We start from the raw sequence: 15,427 nt of genomic DNA, 5'->3' as shown, positions 1-15,427 counted from the left end.
TTCTCAGATTCTCATGTCTAAGAGAAGCTACACTTTCCCCTGTACGGCCAAATCAAACAGATACCTAAAATCATTTATCCATCTGCGGTTAAGTTTTTAAACAGCCATGGACCGGTTTACTGTGATGACTGTATTTACTATATTTCTTTTATTTATTGTATTGTGTGTTTGAAGTGGGATATGTATGTTGTCCTGTTGTTGAAAACCAAATTGCCCTTCGGACATAAAGATTTTCAAATCAAATCAAATCAAATCAAATCAAATCAAATCAAATCAAATCAAATCAAATCAAATCAAATCAAATCAAATCTGATCTCAGGAGGCGTCTAGTTTTCATCCATCACAGGTTTGAGTTATAAAGTAGAAACCCTGAACTCTGGTCTCAGACCCGTTTCCACGTATCAAAAACGCTGGTGTTTTCCTGCGTTTTGTTCATTCGTTTACACGAAAACGAAGCTCAAAGTCTCCAAAAACCATCAGTCCTGAAAACTCCGGCCAAAGTGGAGATTTGCAAAACCTCCATCTTCACGTTTGCTTGTAAACGGAGAGAAACGGACATTTATTCTTCAGAACGTCACATTATGAGACAGAAACGTCACCAGCGTCATGAGTGACACCTGTGGTTACAATTAGTTTGTAACCGTCAATATTTTCTTGTATTACCTGTTTTATATTCTAAAGTCACACTTAAAAGTAACTCCACTTCTCTGTCACTCCAAACCAAAGACTCTGGTTCATCTTGGAAGTAACTGGAAGTTACTCGTGTCATTTGTTGATGTTTTTTTCCAGGATTCTGATTGGCTAGCATGACTTTATCTTCTCGTTACATTGCCCCCTGTAGGTTTGGCTGCTCATAGCACCGTAACAGATATTTATGGGGGTCGTACCTTCAGCGGATTGGTGGGTCTTCCTCGGCTGCAGACGGGGGTGGAGCTACACAGAACTCTCCTGAACTCCCTCATGCTGACTCGGCCCTGCAGCTGCTGCAGAGACGCTGGTGTCAGGACGAGGCTCCGCCCCCCGAGCTGTAGCTCCGCCTCCGCCTCTTCTAGCTCCGCCTCCTCCTCCTGTAGCTCCGCCTCCTCCTCATCCAGCTCCTCCTCTTCCTCCTCCTCCTCCTCCTCCTCCTCCTCCTCCTCCCGATGACGAGCTGCAGAGAAAACAGGCGGTGAAGGCGGCTCATCCAGCGCTGCGTCTGAAATGCCAAACTAATACATATTAGTAAATATCAGTAGTAGCATTAATTTGGACGTTGGAGCCACACGGCACTTCCTGCCGTTGGGAGGGGGAGTTGTTACCATGGCAACAGCAGCACTTCCTGCCGTTGGGAGGGGGGGTTGTTACCATGGTAACAGCAGCGTAGCAGCAGTTGTTACCAAAGTCCCATTTTATGAATCCCAACATCTATGTCTACATTCTGACCAAAAATTATCTGTCCAGCTTTCACGGTTTTGTCGTGAGCTCGAGTTACAAATAAAAATTAAGGTAATTTTTTTACTGTCCCTCCCACTCTAAAAAATGAGACTCTAAATTCTAACAAAAATTTGACAAAAAAGTGATTTCCAGTCCTCGCTTGAGTGCTCATATCTTGAAAAGTTTACATCTTAGGAAAAAACTGTTTGGTGTTTTGGAGAGAAGAGAAGTTTTCCTCCGTTTTGAAGTTTGAATGACATTTGTACGTGCAGGTATGGGAAAGTTAGATGACTCAGAAATAAGGTGATTTTTTTTTCTTTAGACGTTTTCCCATCCGCTTTGAATGGGATTTTTTTGGCCGTTTTTTTGGGAATAACTTTGGGAAAAATGGGAATTTCAACACCAAAAGTCATAGCACACCATTCCCGATCGAGCCGCACGTTTTGATATATGATGCGCCTCGGCCGTCTGAAATCTGTAGAAGGAGTAGCGAACCGAAATCTGTCCGGAAAATGAATTAAAAAAATAAACACGCAGGATCCTGCACTCTCCTCCATTGCTATTACATAGTTATGGAGGAGGCGTGCCTCTCGCGCAGCCGTGGCACTAAATATTATTATATACGAATATTATAATATTAATATTATATAATAATATTATAATATTAATATTATACTTATGACATATACGTATCACTTAGCAACCAAACACTGCTGCATTGCATTGTGGGAAGTTTCTGCTTCGCTAGTGTCCTTCAATCCACACTAATACATGTCTCCAGAATGAGTATGGATAGTACATACTATTGAGTATGGATAGTACATACTATTGAGTATGGATAGTACATACTATTGAGTATGGATAGTACATACTACTGAGTATGTACTAATGTTTCAGACACTAAAAAATCTTATACTGTTTTTGCTGCTCATTAGGAGGAAGGAGGGGATTTATTGTGTAGTTTGTTTGAGAAGAACTGGACACGCCCCCTGTGATGTCACCATTGTACTACGGGTGTCATGTTGCAAATGGGCGGAGCAAATAGCCCTGTCCGTGCCTGCGTGCCTGCGTGCGTGCGTGCGTGCGTGCGTGCGTGCGTGCGTGCGTGCGTGCGTGCGTGCGTGCGTGCGTGTGTGTGTTCCATGGTAAATACCTTTACACTGAAAGGGCTGGATGATCTTCTGACTTCCTGTTTCATCGTCAGACTTCAGGCTCTGCAGAGAAAACAAGGTCAGTGTGTGTGTGTGTGTGTGTGTGTGTGTGTGTGTGTGTGTGTGTGTACATGTGTGTGTGTGTGTGTGTGTGTGTGTGTGTGTGTGTGATGTGTGTGTGTGTGTGAGAGAATGTGTGTGTGTGTAAACATGTGTACATGTGTGTGTGTATCAAGGCCAGCAGACCAGAACTGTAATAATCTCCAGGAATTCTCCTCTGTTACATATTCAGAGTTTGAGTCTCCAGATCTCAGACGTCAGCCGGAGTTCTGTGGACCGAACCGGCGCCAGAACCAGAACCAGAACCAGAACCAGAACCACGTCTCCACCCTCAAACATTCCCTCAAACATTCCCTCAAACATTCCTCCTCTCAGCTCACGGACAAATGTTTCACAAATCCACGTTCACATGATCCACCCACGTTGCCTAGCAACCACACGCATCGACGTATCCACCGTTTGATTTCTGAAGAAGGTCCGGCTCCGGACCTTAGTGGTCACGAGAGGAACTGCAGGAGCATATATTATTATCACTTCCATTTTCCTCAGCAGGTCAGAGTTGGAACATCACTCTCAGATAAAACCTCCACTTCTACAGATTCCCCTCAGGGTTGTGTTTTATCCCCACTGTTATTTATTCTGGACACAAACTCCTGCACAAGCACTTTCCAGGTACACTTTTTGTACAACCAGGCCTGCTCTCAGTAGCCAGTGGACAATAAGATGTGCAATAATATAAGATGTGCAATATCTGCCAATCTGCCAGTCTACCTCACAACACTCCACCTGCTTTTCTGCACTGTTTCTTAAAGGGATTGTGACATGAAAAACACATTTTTCTTGATTTTTTGTGTTTTGTTGGGTGTCTTGACACCAATTACACCCAAAAAAAAACGAACCTTTAACATTCAGTGTATTGTGTGCTTTCTGGGATTTTTGTGATTGTTTGCTGTGGTTCGCCCTCCGTGCATGCTTCGCCTGTCGCTCCCGGCTTAACTCTCCGACGCTGCTGTGAGCGTATGGCTGGAGGAGGAGGAGGTTTGGAGGAGGAGCGGCGCAATGATTGACAGGAAAGGGGGAAAGGAAGCGTTTTTCACGGCGCAAAAAAACACCGTCATAAAAAGCCAGGAATGGAGTACTAGAGTGAAGTTTTTCTTGTTACACTCTTTTAGACACATTTGAGGGATGTTGGCCAAGACTTTTAATAGTGTTAAAAGCATGTTAAAAATGATGTCACAATACCTTTAACTGTAAACACTGTTCATATCCTGTGTTTATACATATTTTATACGTATCTTTTTGTATTTTTTATATATTTTTTATTTCTGACTTTTCAGTCTTTTTACCCCTCCCTATGTGTGTGCTAAGTTACTGCTGACAACAAAATATCTTATCTTATATTTTATCTTTCTCCAACAGGCACTTACGTACTTAAATACGCAGATGATACTGCACTAGTGAGATTAAATACGCAGATGATACTGCGTTACTGAGGCTCCTGCATGATGCAGAGGAGGAACGTGGGCCAGTTCTGGACCAGTTTCTTAAATGGTGTGAGAGGGAAAACCTTGTCCTCAACACCTTAAAGACAAAGGAAATAAATGACCATTGATTTCAGGAAGAAAAATTCATTTCAGCCCACTTTTATCAGCGGAGAGGTGATCCAGTCTGACCGAATACAAGAACCTTGGGCTTGATCTCAAACCTAAATGGGACGATTGGTCTGACTGCCTGGGCACTAAGGCCCAAGAAAGACTGTAGTTTTTAAAGAAACTGTTGTCTTTTAATGTTAATGGCAAAATGGTCCACATGTTTTATTGTGCTCTTATTGAAAATGTTTTAACTTTCTGCATCATCTGCTGGTTTGGGGATAACTCTGAACAACAGAGGTTTGTTAGGAGGAAGTAACAACAGCCTCCAAAGCTTATACAGAGACGGCTAACAAAATAGGCCCCAAGCCATTAAACTGTTAAATATTGCTAGAAATATTTCCCCGGATGGCTGGAAATATCATGTACAGGTGGATTCACCGTGTCTGTGTTGCTGTTCTGTCCCTGTTTCTATGCTGTTTGTTAAAAAGCAGATGAAGGTTGAGGATGAAGCTGAGTTCCCACCGGAGAGAAACCCAGAACCTTCCACTGTACTGGTGCATTCTGGGAGCTGGTTCTGGTGCTGGTTTTCTGTAAACACAGAACCTGAAACCGGAGCAGAACCAGCAGAACTCCTCCCAGAACCAGAGAAGCATGTTCATCCAGCAGCCACATTCCTCACAATCAACCACTTCCTGAAACATTCACCGCCTCAAAACCACCAAACTAAACCCCCGAGTCCTCCTCCCTCGTTCCTCCCAAACCTCCTCCCTCCTCAGGTATTCAGGCTGGAGCCCTGCAGAACATCAGTCTGGACAACCAGAACAGAACCAGCACCGGAGAGACACACACACACACACACACACACACACACACGCACACACACACATATACTAGGGCTGGGCGATATGGACCAAAAGTCATATCTGGATATTTTCTAGCTGAATGTTGATACTCGATATATATTGATATTTTTCCTGTGCCATAATTGGGGTTTCCCCCAAAGCATTATAGCATAGCATCTCTGTTAGCATCTCTGTTAGCATTTCTGTTAGCTTCCTTTTTTTCATTTTTTCAGTTTTAATACAAAGCCTCGTGCCAAATGTCACACAGGTTCCTTTATTAACAGAGGTCTGCACAATATCAACATGTATAAAACAAATGAAATAAAAATAAACTGCCTGCATGTATAGAATAAAAATGCTTCTTGAATAAAATAAAACAAATATCCCTTTCCTGCATAACAATTAAATTAAAATACACTGTAATTAATACAATGTAGACAGTAACAGGCAGACTTTTCCACTGAGGTTGACAGTTGTGCAAATAACAAAACATTTGTGACAATCTCAAATAAAACATTCAAGTCAATTTGTCACAAAATAAGCTATATCAAAATAATAAAAAAAAAAAAAATGTGAAAAAAAAATAAAAAATTATATTATATATATATATATTATATATATTAATATATTATATATATATATTATATATATTAAAATCTCGATATATCGCCCAGCCCTAAAATATACATATATATATATACACCAGCCAGGGTAGCCAGGGATCCCGCGGCGGCGGACCGCGACCCAGGCAATCCCCGGCCACCCGGTCCGGGCCGGACACGCGGCCAGGAGGCCCTCACCCTTCAGGCCAACGACCCCCACCCGGCAGGGGGCCAGCCTGCCCGGAGAGACAGACGCGGGCAGGAGAACCCGCCCCCACGAAAGTGGCCCTCCAAGACCAGAGGGGCGCCGACGCGGGCAGGAGAACCCGCCCCCACGAAAGTGGCCCTCCAAGACCAGAGGGGCGCCGACGCGGGCAGGAGAACCCGCCCCCACGAAAGTGGCCCTCCAAGACCAGAGGGGCGCCCCGCCGCAGAGGCAGCGGGGGGGACCGGAGACAGGCCCGGAGAGAGGGAACCCCCCAACAAGGCGACACCCGTGCAGGCCCGACAACGGAGGGCCCCAGACCCAGGCATCCCATTCATTCATCCATTCACCTATCCGATACCTATACTAATAATAATAATAATAATAATAATAATGATAATAATAATAATAATAATAATAATAATAATAATAATAATAATAATAATAACCATCTTTGTATGTAATAATATCAATAGGGGAGCCTCCATGCTGGGAGTGACTCTGGCCTGCAGGGGGTCGTCCTGGGGGTGGTTCTGGCCTGGATGGTTGTGGAGCTCTGCACCACGGCTTCACCGCTGTGGTGTGGACTCCTCTATCCGTCCGGGCCGGGATGGTCTCTGTGGGCCCCCCCCCTTGTAGCTGCGGGCTATGAGACCTCCTGGCCTGGACGGCTCCCTGTTACCGTTTCCTCACCTGGATCCTCTGTGCCTAGCCATGTCTGCACCGTGTGTCTGTGTGTGTGTGTGACCTGGGTCAATTGTAGTGTGCTTGTGTCTGCGGGGAGGGGGGAGGGGGGCAGGGCATTAATAAGTTTTATGTTTATTTGTTTTATGTTCAGCACTTTGTGTTGCATTATTTGTATGAGAAGTGCTATATAAATAAAGTTTGATTTGATTTGACTTGAATAAATTATTAAATTTTGTTGTCCTGCCAATGGAGAATCAAATCCTCCATGGCAGGACCCTTCCACACCGCATTCTCACCGACACAGACATACAATCACGCACCGTTTCCCCCTCCCCGGGGGGGTCCAGCACCGTTTCCCCCTCCCCGGGGGGGTCCAGCACCGTTTCCCCCTCTCCGGGGGGGTCCAGCACCGCCAGAAGGCACCCCAGGCTGCACGGCGAACCCCCCCAGGCCCGGGCATCACTACCCACCTATCCCAGGCCGGCGAGGGAACGCGGGTGATGTGGGACCCCCTCCCGCCCCTGGTGTTGAGTGCATGTGATTAATGCCATAAAAACAGGGAGGAGGGAGGGCCAAGTATCGATTGACACCGACCCCCCCCCCCCCCCCTCCCGAACTACGTGTCCTTGTCAAATGTATTTATTAAGTGTTGAATGTGCAGTGTCTACAGTGTTGTTAAAACCGTGAGGCGGGGAGTGCCGGGCCACGCGGGACAATGTCCCCCACGACCCGGACCCCCCGCCCTTCGCCTATGTGCGTATGAATCGTGTAGGGGGGGCAAGAGGGGGACCGGAGGCAGGACCAGCAGAGCCAGCCCGGAAGGACGCCCACGCTCCCCCACCGGCCATCCAGTGGACGAGGGCCGGTCCTCCGAGCCGGGCCAGGGCCCCACCGTACCTCCACGGGCGCCCCCGGCGCTGCCGGAGCCCCCAGACGGAGGGGGAAACGGTCCAACATCCCCCCATTCATACTGACAACATAAGACATAGACACCTGGGAATGGTGCCACCCCACCGCTGCGGGACTTTTTCTGTATAAGTTGTAAGTTTGGGTTCTCAGTCATAGTAAACGTATTTAAACATATTTGTGACCAAGAAATATGGTCGGTGTTAAGAGAGAGATCCGCCTCCCACTTTGTGAGACTTGGTGAGATGAAATCATCCTAAAATGAAACCCCCCTCAGAAACAGATGTCTGAGATAACAAAGAGATAAAAATAAGTCCCCCATTAAGTGCATAATAAATACAATGATTCAGGGGATCAGCATCCGTCTCACCTCCACACTCTCCAGAGACGTGGCCCGTCTCAGACCGGCACCGTGGATCCCGTTCCGACCGGTACCGTGGATCCCGTTCAGACCAGAACCGTGGATACCGTTCACACCAGAACCGTGGATCCCGTTCAGACCGGCACCGTGGATCCCGTTCAGCGGCGGGTCTGAGGCCTCGTTGGTGGAAACCGGCGAGTCTTCGGAGTTGAACCTCAGCGCTGCGGCGGCTTTACCGTCGGGACGAGAGCGGCGGCCGTAACGCTTCGCTCCCTTCATGAACTTTGGCTTCACCTCCTCTGGAACAGCTGCAGAGAGGAGGAGTAAATACTCAAAAAGTATACTTAAGTTCGGCACACTTTTGAGTAAATATCAGTAGTATTTATGCATTAATTGGGACGTTCTACTCAGAGCCACACGGCACTTCCTGCCGTTGGGAGGGGGAGTTGTTACCATGGTAACAGCGGCACTTCCTGCCGTTGGGAGGGGGAGTTGTTACCATGGTCACCTGTCTCCTCACCTGTTTCACCTGTCTCCAGGTAGCTGCTGTCGTCCTCCGAGGTGCTGAGGTCCAGGGATCGGGACAGAACCTCCACGAAGCCGTCCTTGAACTCCTGGAAGTTCACCTGGACACAAACACGGGTCAGGTGGGGGTCGTGTGGGGGTCGTGTGGGGGTCGTGTGGGGGTCGTGTGGGGCCGTGTGGGGGAGGAGTTACCCGGTTGTGGGCGTGTTCTCCCAGCAGCGTGTCCAGCAGCAGCGGTAGCTGCTTCTCCAGCTGCAGCCGTCCACACAGCTCCGTCAGCTCGTCCCGGTCCAGGAACCCGGTGGACGTGGAGTCGCAGCTGTCGAACTCGGCTCGGAGCTGAGCCTCGTAGCGGAGCTCCGTCAGCTCCAGCTCCGCCCCCTCTATTAGCTCCGCCCCCTCCACCAGCTCCGCCCCCTCCTCCATTAGCTCCGCCCCCTCCATCACCTCAGAGTGGGACTCCTGTAGGGGGGTAAAAATATTGAAAAATCGATGCATCGTCATGTTCTGGTCTCTGGAAACATCCTGGAGACAACTGCTGTAATAGACGCTATATAAATAAAATTTAATTGAAATTGAATTGAATTTCTAGACTTTAGTGGAATAAACTGGTATTTTAAGCAGCAGCAGCAGCAGACCAGGAGCAGGAAGTAGCAGACCAGGAGCAGGAAGTAGCAGACCAGGAGCAGGAAGTAGCAGACCAGGAGCAGGAAGTAGCAGACCAGGAGCAGGAAGTAGCAGACCAGGAGCAGGAAGTAGCAGACCAGGAACAGGAAGTAGCAGCTCTGTCGCCATTTCCCGTAAAAACGCTGTTCTTGGTCCAGTTAGACGTTTAATGTCTAGTCTAGATCATTTAATGACTTATTTAATGACGACCACAGAGGGTTTTATTCTGACACTTCAGTCTTTAAGTTTGTCTACACTAGAAAAAGTCCATTCAAACTATATCAAATGTCCCGTTCACCCCAAAGTCAAGGAAACTCATTTTAAATTGATCAATAAAATGTATCCAACCACTGAGTTTTTGAGACAAAGATTTAAATTTGAAGTTGAACCCTGTGTTTTTCTGTAATGAATCTGAAGAATCACTTGTTTCTTTCTTTTTGGCGTGAAATTAGAAATTAGCTTTCTTTAAAAATGAACGATATCCCAAAGTTAGAAATCACTAATATTATTTTTTACATACGGTAGATACAATTGACAAATCAGTGACTCTCTTGGTTAATGTAACTCTTTTACAGGTTAAATATCATTTACACTGTTGTAAGTGGAGACAAATGAAGCCTATTTCCAATGTTTTTTCAATTATTTCAAACGGTTTTTTTTTCTCTATAAAAAAAAATTAAGTCAAATAACCGCAAAAAAATTATTAGCTGATATATCAAAGTATCTTTTATTTTCATCTCTTTCTTGGTCCAGTTAGACGTTTAATGTAAAACGTTGTTATATGGACATATTTCATTGGGGACTTTAAACAATACTTCCTGAGGTTTTAGTAAAACTAAACAGGTTCTGAGGAGTAAAAGTACTTTTTTTAGTTGTTCACAAGAAATGACTTCATTATCTCAACATTTACGGTATTTACTTCATCATCATGGCTTGAGATAACGGTCGAACTGAAGCTCGGCTGTTTCCGGAGTCGCTCGGCTTTTTCCGGGAACTACTCGGCTATTTCCGGAACCGCTCGGCTGTTTCCGGAATGATTCGGTAATTTCCGGAGCCGCTCGGGTGTTTCCGGAGCCGCTCGGCTCCCGGAGCCGCAGAAGCGTCTCCATGGAAACGGCGGCGTGGAACTGCAGAACAAAAGGGTCGTGCGCCACGACATGAACCAAAGACGACACTAAAAGTTAAGACAAAGTTTTTCCGGCGACATTTGCTGCGACTTTCCCAGCTGTGGAAGTAACTAGAGTCTGTCCGGGAACCGTTAACCGTTAACGGTGTCGGAGTTAGTGAGTCTTACCGCGGGAAAAGCGCTGCTCCGGGTCTCTGCTCCGCGGTCAAACTCCACGTTTCCTCCATGAACGACCCCCCTTAACCCGGACCAAAGCCCGGCCTCCCCCCGGACTCCGAGCTGGAGGAGAAGTTTTTTTAACGGAGCGGAGAATCTCCCCGACGCCGTTTTAGCTGCTGCTGCCGCAGCTTCCGGTCCGCTTTCACAATAAGAGCCCCAGAGCGCTCAAGCGGCCCCGGGCCCTTAGAGAGACGTTTTAAACGTTTATTTATTTTTTCAATTTTTATTTGTTTTTAGCATTTTAAAGACATACAGAACAAAAGCAACAAAGCAAAATAAAAAAAAGAATAAAAGAAGAAGTGGTTACATAAAGTAAAAATGAACAGACTAAAAAGCAGCTTTTTCCCTAAAGCCATAACCGCCCTGAACAAAATGTGAATGCCTTCATGTGCAATTACTGTTTTTACCGTGCAATACTTTTTCCCGGACTATCTGTGCAATATTCCACCACATGTGTATGTGTGTATATGTTATTATCTGTAGATAGGATCTCAGGTCTTGATTTCACTATTCAAATGCACCTTAACCTTTTTTATATTTTTTTATTATTTATATTTCTTATATTCTTATATTTCTTATTGTTTACACTGTCTTGCACTGGAGGGATGATGCTGCTTCCAATCTTACTGTACCCGCGTATATTGACAATAAAGTATTCTATTCTATCCTATTCTATTCTATTCTAAAGTAAAAAGACAACTTATAAACCAAATACATAAATAATCAAGTCAAATAAGCCATGGTCACAGTGCATATGTGTCTCTTTTGTGCACAGAATCCTGGCCAGCCATGCCGGATGAATGTCAGAGCTCCTTAAACGGTTGCCATATTCTCAGAAAAACATCCCCCTTATTTTTTAGAGTGTACGTGCGCTGTTCCAAACGTAAAGTGTCATTCAAAGTTTGTTTAAACAGGTTAAATGTAGCTGTGCTGGTTCCAGTTGAGTAGAATGCATTTCTTCGCTATGTAGGATATTATAGCAATCCTCTTCGTGTGTCTTGTCCAGTTTTGGACCAAAAAGATAACGTATTGGTGTCTAGTGTAATTCGACTTTTATCTCGACATTTCGACTTTTTTCACAAAATTTTTACTTTTTCTCTCTTGACATTTCGACTTTTTTTTCCTCGACATTTCGACTTTTTTCACAAAATTTTTAATTTTTTCTCAGCATTTCGACTTTTTTCACAAAATTTTGACTTTTTTCCCTACATTTCGACTTTTTTCACAAAATTTCGCCTGTTTTCCTCGACATTTCGACTTTTTTCTTGACATTTCGACACTGGCAGATTTTTTTACTTATTCTATACTTATTTTTTTCTCTACAACCTTGACAGTTAAGTCATGCACAGCCTTCCAAAAGTGCTGTAATTTTCTGCATTCCCAAAAGATGTACATAGTTGACCCATGTTTTGCATCGATGACGTCTAGGGGATGAGTTAGGAAACATCTTACTTAGACGGAGCGGCGTGAGGAACATCCTGTGCATAAACTTATAATTCTGTTCAATTATTTTGTTACAAGACAGTGAAATAAAGACTTTCCGACACATACTATCCCACTGGTCCTCACTGAGGTCAGATATTTCTGAGTGAAGTCAGAGAAGAGCTATGATTGTCTAACAGGTTACTGTAAGTCACAGAAACTTTACCTTTTAATGATGTGGAGTTCACCAAGATCTCCTCCAGGTCTGTTAACCCCAAAGATAGTCATCCCTCCCCTTTCACAGTGTTAATTAAGTGGCGTATTTTTAAATGTTTTGAGGAAATTATGCAACTGAAATATTTGATCAACGAAAGACCAAAAATATTAAATATGTATGATATATGGATTTTTTATTCTATTATATATTTTTCTATTTTATCTCTCACAGGCATCCACGTTGATGTTGGATCTGACTTCCTTTTCCAGCGTTTCAGCCGTCCATCCTTGAGCTTTAAACTTGCATTAAACATCACATTGCTATTTTCAATGAAGCCGAAATAAAATTACGTATAAAAAAAACATAGTCTTACATTCTACTGAATCATTATTTTATTACCTGAATTTTAGGAGATTGATATTTCCATCTGCAAATAACGCACTCAAAACCACCAACTGGAAGACATTTATTTATTTAGAAAAGCTTTTATTTGTGACAGTGTGTCCAGTTCCGGTCTGCTGCAGCTCTCAGCATCTTCACCAGTGAATAAATCAGGTGGATTTCAGCCGCTAGGGGGCGCCAGAGACACGCTCGGCAGGTGAGACGAGATGCTGCGGAGTAAAAACTCTGTTAAACTCAGTTAAACTCAGTTAAACTCTCACCTAACCCAGTCAAACTTCTGGATATATCAGGGTTAGAGACTTTTCTCAGGGTCTGAGTTTGTAGGACGGAGTTTGGACTATTGTTGCTGTCAGTTGATTGACAGGTGACGTTTCTGCCGCGTGTCCTCCAGGTGTGACGTCAGGGATGCGGCTGGGGAGACGTCATCACTTCCGACCATCATACATTTGTTTTATGAATGTGAACATACTTAAGTTTCTGGAAAACATTTGAAGAATTAAATTAGAAGCTAAAGATATCTTACTATATTACGAAAACCAAAATTACAAAATTCAACAATTGTCCATCCTTAGTTCCCTTTAAAGTTAATTTGAAAATGTATTTTGAGACGATACAATTGATTAATAACAATAAATGTAAAACCACTGTCAACCTCATAAAAGAAATGTTTACTGATATCTGAATGTATTTTGTTTAGTGTAATGGTTAATTTCACGAACTACTTACACTTTATTGTAGTTTTTTTTTTGTGAAGAGAATGATTTTATATTTTTTGGACTATGATGATGCCTATGTATGTTTGTGTTTTATATTATTGCATTATGTCTACCATTTATTTTAATGTTATTGTATTTTCTGAAATTGAAATAAAGTTTCATACAAAAAAAGTCATCACTTCCGACTTGATAAAGTCCGTAAACATTCCACTTATTTACTTTTTTTAATATCTTTTTATTTCACAATAATTTTGACAGTTCACATTTTCACATTCACAATTTCTATTTTACCCAAATTCCTACCCTCCCCATAATTACCCAGGGGGAAAAAAAACTAATCATACATTAAGGGAGAACAAGATTAAATTAAATAAATATAATAAAAAAATTAATAAATGCATACATACATACATACGTACGTACGTACGTACGTACGTACGTACGTACGTACATACATACATACATACATACATACATACATACATACATACATACATACATACATACATACATACATACATACATACATACATACATACATACATACATACATACATACATACATACATACATACATTGTAATGGAAAATTTTGGTATAACACTGTCTGTTGCCTGTTTTCATTCCTATGCCAAGGTCATGTTCCTTTGACACAGATCATGGCACGGTTGCCAGGGTGATGGGTGATGTTTTGTCTTTTCCTGCTCTCAACTATAAAATAACCTGTCGCTAATCTTCTTCAGCGCACTCAGGACTGTCGGTTCATGTGACCGGTTGGACTGTGTGGCTCCGTTCAATTGAATGTTTGTCCTCTTTTCATTAAATCTTCGAAAGACAGCTGAGGTGTCCTGACATTCTTTTTGAACAACAATTTTTGCCACCACAATTTGGCGACCACGAAGGGACCCCATCTGTGCCGGATTTTTTCCTTCTCTCCTCCGGAATCGAAGGTGTTTTAAGCATGCAACAACCTCGTACTCCCCCATCAAGTGAAGGTCGAGGAGAGGGCCTCTCGTCCGGAGGGGGGTTGGGAAGGTCCCCGCACCGACTGGGGTCGAACGAACCCGGTGGCTTCAGAAACGCCTCGCTGTTCTTTTGGGTGAGTTTTGGAAAGAAAACGGCCGAAATAAGGTGCGCGCTAACGTCTCCTCTCTGCCTACTCAGCTGATGTTGCCAGTAGTCCAAGTATTTGGTACCGGGGAGGGCTGGTCCAGCCGGGGTCTGAGTACCTGGGCTGTACTGGGACCCCATTCAGTTTGCGAGAGGAAAAGCCCCTGGGCTGTTTAAGCCAGGGTCTGAGTACCTGGGCTGTAACGGGACCCCATTCAGTTTGCGAGAGGAAAGCCCCTGTGCTGGTCCAGCTGGGGTCTGAGTACCTGGGCTGTTTGTTATTGGGACCCTATTCAGTTTGCGAGAGGAAAAGCCCCTGTGCTGGTCCAGCTGGGGTCTGAGTACCTGGGCTGTTTGTTATTGGGACCCTATTCAGTTTGCGAGAGGAAAAGCCCCTGGGCTGTTTAAGCCAGGGTCTGAGTACCTGGGCTGTTTGTTACTGGGACCCCATTTAGTTTGCGAGAGGAAAAGACCCGCTCTTCGGTGCGACATCAGCTGTAGGTCGCCAGACGTGACGGATCACGAGTGCTTCTGTAGCCGTGGTTTGAGAGTGGAAGACTACTTCAAGTCGGGAACTTGAGGGCTCTGGATTCGGGGAATCCGAGTATGCCAGACGGGGTCTGGGGGCGGCCTGGGATGCCTCATCCAATCCTAGAAGGAGTCGGAGGATTTGTGTTTGTGCTCTGAGCTGTCTGTTAATGTCTGGCTTACAATCTTGACTGTCTGGAGGATAACAAATAATTTTGAGAAATAATTGGAGTTGGAATGTTTTCCTGTTGATTATGTCGTGGGCTTCTGCGTCTAGAATCCGGTTTGAGTTAAATGGGTAATCCGAAGTATACCTGGTAGGATTTAAAAGATGCAGCATTTGGAAGCAAACGGGTAATCCGAAGTACTACCTGCTTCTGTAGGATTTAAAAGATGCAGGACTCCAGTCAAATCTGAACCGTGACTTTTTCTAATATATTTTTAATCCAACTTTCTCTGTGAAAGAGCTGCGCGAGTGTTTCCGGCTGTTGTGACGTCACAAACCCTGATAAGAGGAAGACCTTGGTTAGCCATTGTGTTTTTTTTTTGTGTGTTTTTTCTCTCGTCCTGAAAATGTAGACTCGCAACACGTCTGAGAGGATCAAATAATCAGCTGTGGGGGCCAGTTTTTCAACAAGCCTTCTGGGAGTCATTTTTCCGAAGGACCAGATTTTTCAG

The 15,427-nt window shown here is 44.3% G+C and overlaps 1 protein-coding gene across 1 annotated transcript in view; it reads right to left on the bottom strand.

Annotated features, from left to right (window-relative positions):
* ninl (ninein-like) overlaps window positions 1–12,229 on the bottom strand; it is a 52,804-nt gene extending 40,575 nt beyond the window's left edge. Inside the window, exons 1-10 of the mRNA XM_061746033.1 lie at window positions 12,224–12,229; window positions 10,305–10,415; window positions 10,009–10,137; window positions 8,983–9,129; window positions 8,537–8,743; window positions 8,349–8,445; window positions 7,829–8,127; window positions 2,567–2,627; window positions 1,101–1,150; window positions 888–1,067 (exon numbers count right to left, since the gene is read on the bottom strand). Of these exons, the coding sequence (XP_061602017.1) occupies window positions 888–1,067; window positions 1,101–1,150; window positions 2,567–2,627; window positions 7,829–8,127; window positions 8,349–8,445; window positions 8,537–8,743; window positions 8,983–9,129; window positions 10,009–10,137; window positions 10,305–10,415; window positions 12,224–12,229 (1,287 nt within the window). The remainder of the gene's footprint in view (window positions 1–887; window positions 1,068–1,100; window positions 1,151–2,566; window positions 2,628–7,828; window positions 8,128–8,348; window positions 8,446–8,536; window positions 8,744–8,982; window positions 9,130–10,008; window positions 10,138–10,304; window positions 10,416–12,223) is intronic.
* Window positions 12,230–15,427: the final 3,198 nt, after the last annotated feature.

This window comes from Cololabis saira, chromosome 17 (genome assembly GCF_033807715.1).
Source record: "Cololabis saira isolate AMF1-May2022 chromosome 17, fColSai1.1, whole genome shotgun sequence".
Taxonomy (NCBI): Eukaryota; Metazoa; Chordata; class Actinopteri; order Beloniformes; family Belonidae; genus Cololabis; species Cololabis saira.
This window is presented reverse-complemented; position numbering and strand designations above follow the sequence as displayed.